Genomic DNA, 10,063 nt, shown 5'->3' on the forward strand with positions numbered 1-10,063 from the left:
TAAATATTTTATCTTTGTATGCTCTTACTGCAGTCTAATAAAACTTGTCCGGTTAAAGCCCCTTCTCTCTTGACTGCCTGCTAAGCAAAGTTGAAGAGTACACACATGTGAACAGAGTACTATTCTGCACTGGGGCAGCATCACCTTGAGTCCTGTGCGCAGTTTTGGGCACCACAATATACAAAAGATGTGAAGTTGTTAGAGAATGTCCAAAGAAAGGCCACGAGGATGGGGAAGGCTCTGGAGGGGCAGCTGTATAAGGAGTGCCTGAGGTCACTTGTTCTGTTCAGCCTGAAGAAAAGGACTCAGGGGAGACCTCATTGCAGTCTGCAGCTTCCTTGGGAGGGGATGAGGAGGGGCAGTCACTGATCTCTTCTCTGTGGTGACAGTGACAGACCCGAGGGAATGTCGTGAAACTGAGAGGAGGTTTAGGTTGGACATCAGGAAAAGGTTCTTCACCCAGAGGGTGTTTGGGCACTGGAACAGGCTCCCCAGGGCAGTGGTCACAGCACCAGCCTGACAGAGCTCAGGAAGCATTTGGACGCTGCTCTCAGGCACAGCGTGTGACTCTTGGGCTGTCCTGTGCAGAGCTAGGAGTGGGACTGCATGATCCTTATGGATCCCTTCCAACTCAGCATATTCTGTGATTTTATGAAGTATTTTATCAATAGAGATGTATTTATAATTTGTGCTTCAGCAACTAAAGAAGATGAGCAAGTGTCACAGTTACATTTCAATCTTTCCATCATTTTAAGAGATTTTTAAACAGCTAATTTTTAGTTTGAAAAACTAAAAATGCAATGATTTTAAAGAAATCCTTCTTTTTAGTAACTGACACTGGCTTTTTCTTAGCATGACTCCCAACAATATACAATGAAACTGTATTCACTTATGTGTGATTAGGCCATAAAGACTGATTTAATTCAGTGTATGTTATTTATAAGATCAACGTCACTCTAAAAGTCACTTCTTTTTCAATGTGCCTCATTAAGCCTTATGATTCTCTTGATTGTTCATGCTCTGTGATCCTTTTGGTTCAAAGTAAGCTGAATTTGAGCCATAGATCACATAGATGAAGGCAAATAATATTTTCAGTCTTCACTAACATAAAAATTACATTAATAAATGCAGAAGATAAAATTTCTAAAAATGGAATAATAATTAAATTATGTTTTACCAGTTTTTTTAAACAAAACTCCCACAAACTAAATAAAATATAATTGGATGCCTTGTACAAGTTTTTTGAAAAATTCTATATTTGCTGACACTTTAAGAATTACAGTACCTTAACATATGTGCAGAATCAGAGTTAATAATTAAAAAAGAAAACCAGAAAAATTACAGCTCCCTTTAGTTGTATGAGACACAATCCAGACAATAACCAGAATATTAAATTGAAGAATACATCAAGAAAATTTGCACCACACAGAATTAAAAATAAACAAATAAAAACCCAAACCTCAAGTTGTGACATTAATATAAACATGTTAATATTTTTTTATATGTACTTCAACCTTTTTATAAACAGAGGAGCTTCAATAGTGTTTCATGAGAGAGAAATATGAAGAATTTCACTTTGGGAAAATTAGTACAAACATATATAGCAGATGTAACAAATTATTTCCTTGGTCCTACAAATTATGTTTCCACTTGCACAAGAGAAAATGGTGGTAAAGACTTGAATGTGTTCTCTCTATATATATGCAAACTAAATATTGCTCAATTAACACTGCCTGTGGGCATTTAACAATGTCAGATATGAACTCCTCTGAGAGCTATACACATGTACATATGTAGAACTATACATGTTCTTACACAAAGAACATTGTTAGAACAGGCTTTGTCTTCTTTTTTCAAAGGAGAAAGCAAAGAAATTACTACGGCCCTTCTCTTTCTTCAGAAACCCTGAATCTCTTGTACCTGAATATCACATGCAGTGCAAATGTGGAAAACCCTTTATTTAAGTGGTTTTGGCCTTGCAGTAACTCTATTCATAACATGCTCATCACAAGACACTCTTTAATATGCAGCTTTGAGTCTGGTTGCTCCATTAAAGTCTGCTTGATATCCATGTCAAGTACCACCTGTTTTCTGGCAGGCAAAATGGTTTTTGTTACAGAGCAATGGTGAATTTTCAAAAAAAAACCCATTAGTTAGGGGTGAAACTAGGGACATCACTACTCATGATGGCTTTGGACATTGTAACTCACTATTTAAATTATACAAAGTAAAGCTGGAAAATAGTTGGAAATAATTTCCAGAAACATTTTGCTTACATAAGAGATAATGCAAAGAATCTTGTATATTTTCTTGGAATATGTTCTGAATATGCTTTAATCCCTAAACTGTTAATAAGTAGGGGAAAGTAAGTCCATAGTACACCTACTTTTCTCTAATGCCCACAAATCTTTAGGTTTTTTTCCCCCAATTTTGCTGTTATACATTTCCTTAAAGTTATCTATTCACAATATGTACTTCTAATATGTTAAAAAATCTCTGCTTAGTGTAATAGAGAAAAAAAAGATTTGACAAATAAAGCTTGTCACTGAGAAGGAAACCCTCTCTTCCAAAGGTAATGTTGCTTTACTGGTACAAATAATTTTCTATTTTAGCATTCCTCAAACAAAACCCCAAATTGTTAGCAGATTTAAATTATAGGATTAATTATTATAACATCCTTCAAAAAATAGAGAGTTGATTTCAAACTGTAATCTTTGAACCTTTCTCAGAAAAAAAAAATCAATCATGATTTCATTGGAAACTTCACAAAATATTTCAAAAATGAAAGTTACACTTAATTAATTATGTGCCATGAAATATATTTGTAGCTAAATCATATACAGAAAATGCTGTCTTCAGTGAAAGAAACATAAGTCAAGATTTGTGTAATCACTTTAGGGTGTATTAATTATTATCCAGGTACTGGTAACCCTTCTATGTCCTTTTTTGCCACACTACATATGCAAAAAATAAGTGGATTAATAGCAAATTACCTTACTTACACATTCTGTTGAATACAAGAGTAAGACTCACTTTGAGGGGATATAAGAAATTCATTTCATATGTGGGTCTCCATAACCTAGAGATGAGATTGGTCTGTATTTCAGGCACCACCAAGAAGAAGCTGATAGATTTTAATGGTGCGAAGACAAGCCTCTTAAAAGCTGCCACTTAGAGAGACAGCTGCTCAGCTAAACTCTCTAAAGCAATTGGTATAGCCCATAGCCCCAGAAGTCACAGGAAAAGGGTGATTGTTGGCGGTTTTTGCATGTTAAATATCCAGTCAGATCATTGCATCTAGCTCAGTTTCTAACTGTCTCTGAAATTCAATCTGTAACACACTAATTCAATTTAGGTGAAATCTTTTCACAAACTTGCAAATATTTAGCTTCAAATATACATAACTATATGCATGGCTTATTTTTAATGTAGTGCCAGGGAATAATCCATATCTGCACCTATCTAATGGGCTGTTGACTCTTGATTGACTTCTTTAGTACATTTTAATAGACATAATATGAAGCACTTCCTAGACCAATTTTTTTCATAGAGATACTATCATAATTTCATTGAGAGGATGGTGAGGTTTAGGATCTGGTATTAGTAGCTGATACTAACTTAGTGTGTTTTCTGAAAGTTTACAATAAAATAGACTTTCTGGGAAGAGCATTCCAAAATATCCAGGGATGGGTGTGCAATACAGAAATGCTGTAATCTCTCCTGTTAATATCATGAAATAAAAATGTTTCACCCATCTGGGGATTGACTTGGTCCCACAGAAAATGAAGTCTTGTCATTAAATTCATGAAGTACCAGACCAGACTCTAAGCACTGAAAACATATGCCTATGTTCTTCTCATATAACCCAATTTTTTAATTCCCATTTCTATACTTGCACACCAAACAAAAGCTTCTAATTCGTTTTGCTGAATGAGCAAGGTGAGACAGTTATATTCAACCAAAATAAAGCCAAAAGAATGCAGGCACAATGCCCACCTGATCCAACCTCTTTCCCTGAAAAAAAATTATTCTTTTAAAAATGCAGGAAAAGAATTCTTCCTCACACTTAACATTTCATGTACTTTCTTTCCTATTGTTCCTTACACAGCAGCAACTTTGTCCTACCCTCTTAGGTATAATGCAAGAAAAGCATTGCACCCACTCTGAAGATGCTGAGTGTTTCTTACTTCTTCATCCATCTGACCACTTCTACAATTGATTCATCTCAGTTATCTCTTTGTTCTTCAGTTTTCCCTTGAAAAAGTTGAAAACCCTTACATTTCTTCAGTCAGAGGTCTCTAAAACAAAACTCTTTATTGGACCACTGAATTCAGCTTCCCCATGCAAAAATGCTACAGGAAAAAAATGCGCTAGTTTTCATTATGAAAAAAAAAAATTCCTCTTAATAAAAAAATTTTTAATAGACTCTCATTGTATCTTATACATATCTGGTAAATGGTTCATAACCCCAATGTAAATAGTTTTTGAAATTCACACAAGAGTGGAAAGCACAAGATCAAGTCTATATAGAAAGGATGTCATTATTCTATGTATATTTTTAAATTCCATGGAACTAATGGTTTATTAGATTCTGTTGCAATTTTTTGTAGGAGCCTAGGGAATATAGCATTTATGTTTGCACTTATTATGACACATAATGTTGTCCACCAGTGCAAAACAATGTAAACAATGAAGAAAACAAACATTAACTCAATTTTCATTTTTAATGTCTGATCCTTACAGAGATGTCAATGGTGAGACTAATTTATTTCACTGAGGCAGGAGCAAGACCTAAGTAACCAGTAATGTGCTCTTCAGCTTCATGTTCATTCAGTTCTGTCCAGTTAACACACTTTTCCATTGCTGTGACAATTTCAAAGCATTTATTCTGTAAATGAATAGTCAGCTTTCATGCAAACAGTCCATTAGCATTAATCATATGATTCTCACATACATTGACAAAAAACCCATGTTTGCTATATTTCTCTTGTCCATGACAAATGAGCAGTTGGTAAGAAATGAAAAATAACAACTTAAAAGGAAGGTTAGAATAACTGATCTCTTGACATATTTCATCCCTTATCTGGAATATGAAAAGCCATATTCCAAATATGGTGGATGATGTTTCTGTTGATCAAAATATAAGTCTTTACCTAGTTTATCGCTGATCCTATTACATAAATCAGCATTTACATTTCCTGATATTCTTCTCTTTGGACAAATCTGAAGAATCCCAACTTACTGGAGTAAAAATGTGCAACTACATTTTAAAAAATTAAATTAACCGAGTCATTTGAATTGACTAATATAAACAGATACTTTCTAAATATTACCTTAGAATTTTAAGGTATTAAAATCTTATCTTTTTCAAGACATGCACCTTCACTATAGTTTGACTGAAAACTGCTATGCAATCACTGGAAAAAACTTGCATTAGGGCTTCTGCCTAACAGGAAAAAATGCTGAACCTGAAGCAAAGCCTAATGAAGTTGTTTTTCCAATTTTAATTTGCACTGGATCAAGCACTTTGCACACAATCTCTCATTTCTTCAACATTAAAGGAGAGTTTATGACTGTCAAATAATATTTTCCCTTTCAATATCTGTTCAAAATGAGATTTTGAAAACCATCCTAGGACTCTGCAAAATGAAAATCAGACTTGGATTTGTGTGTCAAATAATAATCTTCAGAAGCTTGTTATTTTGCAGATGGAGATTTTAGCTGCCATGTTGTCCTTCTAAAAATAACATGCAGTTTTCCAGGGAGCATGCAGTCAACTAGCAATATCAGTGTGCATTTTTATCACAAAGAATTTGAGAAATCCATCTTTAGAGGTTTCTAAAATCAAATCAGGAAAACTCTTAAATTTATACATAAGGAAAAATATTTTTTAAATCTTTAAAAACATGACACATCTTTAATGCTTAACAGTGGAAGAAAAAAGACAACAGATGAATGTGATAATGGATAGACTATCTAAGAATTAATCAACATTTTTTTAAAGTGACAATGCTGGCAAACTACAAGAATGGAATGTTAAGGTATCTGTTGTAAGCCAAGAAGAAAAGATTTATATGCATCATCTCCAAGCCAATATATAATAAAATCCATTTTCAGGCTTGACATAAAATACAATCAAAAGGCCATTTATGACTCTGAGCCCATGTCTCTTTCTTATGTTTATAAATACCCCTAAATTTTCCAGCACCATTTTGGCCCTTTTCTTTAAAGGGCAGATACTATTTAGTTAGAAATGCACTTGTATGTTTTTTAGTCCTGATCCAACTCCTACTGTTGCCAGAGAAATATTTTCTGTTGAATTCAGAAGGAATTTTAAAAATGTAAAAAAAAAAATCATTAAGTAAACCTTAGTATTCTTTTCTGCGTTAAGATAATTGCTGCTAACAGAGATTCATTTGAGACTGCCCCAGTGGCTTACCAGTAAGTTGATGGGACGTGAACAACATATTTCTTAAACCAGCTGTAAGGCAGAAAAGCTGAGGTTACTATTTGGATTCCCTGATGAAAAGCTGCAATTGTTTCATTTATGGGTAAATGTATTCTGGCTATTCCTAGAGTGACCTTGGCAGCCAACTGTGTTGCCCTTAGTGTCAGCAGAAAGAAGGCTGCTGGTGTCAGAGGGCTTTGGATCAGGCTTTAAAGACAGAGAAAGCTTGCTTAAGGAGGAAAACAGACATAAAAAACAGTCCTGATTTCACAGGTTTTGTCGCTTCGAGTTTAGAACACCAACAAGACATTTTAAACCCTGAAGAATAGTTGTTGCAAGTCAATTATTTTAACCCTGTAAGTTTTTTTTACAATTGTATACAAGAATAAAGAACAAATTTCTCTGGCTTACAAAAAAAAAAAAAAGGCAAGTATTTATTTATCAATAGATACTTTAGCTGCTTTTTACACCATTGCAATGACTAAATAAATAGCATAAAATAAACAAGAGTATAAAATCATTTCACTCCAGCTGGTATCCCAAAACAACCTTTTGACTAAGTACAGAGTTAGATGTTTCAAGTATGGCACTTATATAAGTAAGAGCAGAGAAAGATGATATATTCACAGTTAAATGCAATGAACTCTCTTCCTTTGGTATGTGTGTCATCATACGTGATTGTAGGTAAATGCATAACTCAGCTGGCATGAACTAAGTCCATCTTATTCATGCACATATTAGGGAATCAATAAAAATGTACTGATATATTCTTCAGATCACAACTAATGCAAGATGTTTAAGGTCTCTGGTGTGTGTGTGAGGGTGTGGGTGTGTGTGTGTGTGTGTGTGTGGACAGGCAAAGAAAAAATGGCAAAATTATATTCAGTTTTTATTTTTAGCGTAACTAATTGATGCACAAACCATGATAGAAAATAGCTAGTAATACACACCAGGAATAAAGTCTGTGATTTAGGCAAACAAAATAAGACATCTGTGAGATACGTGAACACAGATATCCTGACTGAGCTGTGGTTAGGTTCCTTACAGTGTGCTTACCCTCCTTGTAAAACGTGCTTATGCCTGCACATTGCAGGAGTGTCCCCCACCCCACCCCACCCCATATAGAGTATCCTTGCAGAGTTTTTGATATGAACATTCTACACATTTACAATAATTAGTCAGACAGTTCAAACTGTAAACATCCTAATGACAACCAAAAAGCTGCTTCACTGACAGATAAAACCCAATCATTAGAAAGAAAAGTAGGAATAATAGTAGCTGTGCTGTAAGGCTAGGTCAAGCATGGTTTTATAGCTGTTTTTTCAGTCTTTTATATAGCGCTGCATTTTGCAGCTAGTTCAGTAAGTGGAGATCCAATACCTTAATGGCTTTCTTGGTGGTTTGATAAAATGCTTGCCTAAGCAATGTACCTTTCTCTAATGGTATCTGGGTCTGTTCCACCTGGCATAGTGTTTCAGTTCTGTCACAGCCTCACACATAAGCTGAGTCACTTGACTGAGTCCTGCCGAAGTTAGGCATGCTCATTCTTGGCAGGTCCTTATTTCTGATTTCATAAATGGATTTCCTTTTTGCCTGTACTCCTCTCACTGCCATTTTGATCTTTCTCCAGCCCAAGTGGTTCAGTTCTGCCAAATTAAGCACCACACAAATCCCACTGACAGCAAACATGAATACCAAGAATACAGTCTTCTCAGTGGGTCTAGAAACATAGCACTCTACTTCTTTAATGCAAGGGTATCTGTCACATTCATACATGGAAGGGACATTGAATCCGTACAGAAAATACTGTCCCACTAAGAATCCAATCTCTAGGGCATTTCGAAAGACCACTTGGATGATATAAAATCGAGAAATGCCTTCTTGCCTCCTCATCTTTGATTTTGTAGTTCTGATAGCAGGATTGGGGATTTCCTTCACTTCTAAGCAGTCTGGTTCTGCCTCTTTGGTGGAGTTCTCAGTGTTTTGCAGCACACCATTGACAATCGTGTTCTTGATTTTCTTACTGTCCTCACGCTTCATTGAATCCTGGTCCCTTTCCAAGGTAAGGAAGACAGTGGAGTACCTCCGTTCCCTTTGTTTAGCAGACTGGTGAACGGAGTATGTTATGAAGCACAGGCTGGGAGTACACACCATGATGATCTGGAACACCCAGTACCTTATGTGAGAAATTGGGAAAGCCTGGTCATAACAAGCCTGGTTGCAGCCTGGCTGCAGCGTGTTACAGACAAACATCGTTTGCTCGTCATCGTACACCGTCTCCCCTACAATGGCCACAATGAGAATTCTGAAGATCACCACCACGGTCAGCAGGATCCTGCAACAGAGAAGCCCGTCAGTGCGCGCCGCCGCCGCGCGGCCGGGAGCTGTCCAGTGCTGACCGGGCCCGGCGCCGCGGCACAGCGGAGCGGCACCGGCCCCGACGCAGGCACCGGCCCCGACACAGGCACCTCGAACCGGCCCCGGCACCTCGAACCGGCCCCGGCACCTCGAACCGGGCCCGGCACCTCGAACCGGCCCCGGCACTTCGAACCGACCCCGCTTCCGCGCGGGGGGCGCGCAGGCTGTGCGGCATCGCCTCGGCGCAGCCGTGTGCCACAGACCGCGGGCGGCGCTCAGCGCTGGCCCCCGCCCGGCCCCTTCGGCCGAAGGGCGATCACACGGGCCCTGGGGCCCCCGAGAGCACGGCCGGGAAAGGAGAGGGGCTGCGCCGGCAGCGGGACCCCGATGGCAGTGGGGTCTCCCCGACGACAGTCCGGTGCCCCGTGGCTCCTCGGGGACAAGGACGGCGGCGCTTGCGGTGTCCCCTTGCCTCTGCGCCCCGTGCCGTATACCAGCCTCCCCAACACACAAACACGCACACACACTCACACACACACAAACACACACCCGCACAGACAAGACACGCGAGCTCCAGGCACACCCCGAAAGAGCCCGGCCGAAGGGCACCGCGCAGCCGGGACCCTCCTCCCGGCCGGCCGGCTCGGACAGGAGGGGATCCCCCCGAGCTCCCTGCAGCTCACCCGCGACCCTTACCTCCCTATCATAGTAGAATGCTGCTGCACGGCAGCTTCCAGTAGCCTCTCTAGAATAGTCCATTCCCCCATCGCTGTTCATCCGGAGACAAAGACTTTGGCAAGCGCAGGAGATCTCTTCACTTCTGCCTTTTTTCACCCCTCCTATTTTTTTTTTTTTTTTTTTTTTTTTTTTTTTTTTTTTTCAGGGGGAGGGAAAATAAACCGAAGAGCACTGTCTCTACCGCTGGCGGGAGGGCGCCTGGAGGCGGCAGCCCTGCCGAGGGCTCCCGGTTCGGCTCGGCTCGGCTCTGCGGGGCTTGGGGCCGCTCGGCAGCCGCCACCGGCCCGGCCCGCTCGGCTCGTGGCGCGGCGCGGCGGGCGGACCGGCGGCGTGGAGGGAGGAAGGTTGGCTTTAATGTCTTGCTGCCTCTAATCTGCCTTTAAGTAGTCTCCGCTTGCGTCACTGACAGGTTGGTGGAGAGCAGCCAAAAGCAGCGCTCGGATTTTCTCATTTTTATTATTCCGGTGAATACAAACAAATAAATGCAATAAAAATAAATGAAATAAATAAACGGAGGAG

General features: G+C 39.4%; 1 protein-coding gene across 1 annotated transcript; it reads right to left on the reverse strand.

Moving 5' to 3' along the window:
- Positions 1-7,773: 7,773 nt before the first annotated feature.
- On the reverse strand, positions 7,774-9,669 carry GJD2 (gap junction protein delta 2). The gene is made up of 2 exons (XM_068193016.1): positions 9,503-9,669; positions 7,774-8,783 (listed from the first exon to the last, which is right to left on the reverse strand). Exons 1-2 carry the CDS (start codon positions 9,571-9,573, stop codon positions 7,940-7,942), a joined length of 915 nt encoding a protein of 304 aa, XP_068049117.1. The 5' UTR covers positions 9,574-9,669; the 3' UTR covers positions 7,774-7,939.
- Positions 9,670-10,063: the final 394 nt, after the last annotated feature.

Source organism: Anomalospiza imberbis, chromosome 6 (assembly GCF_031753505.1).
Source record: "Anomalospiza imberbis isolate Cuckoo-Finch-1a 21T00152 chromosome 6, ASM3175350v1, whole genome shotgun sequence".
Lineage (NCBI taxonomy): Eukaryota > Metazoa > Chordata > Aves > Passeriformes > Viduidae > Anomalospiza > Anomalospiza imberbis.

Excerpts from the sequence above, each read along its gene's own strand:
- GJD2 (XM_068193016.1), bottom strand. The coding sequence starts at position 9,573 with ATGGGGGAATGGACTATTCTAGAGAGGCTACTGGAAGCTGCCGTGCAG. Across the intron at positions 8,784-9,502 it reads CATTCTACTATGATAGGGAG|GATCCTGCTGACCGTGGTGG; the intron begins GTAAGGGTCGCG and ends TCTCTGTTGCAG.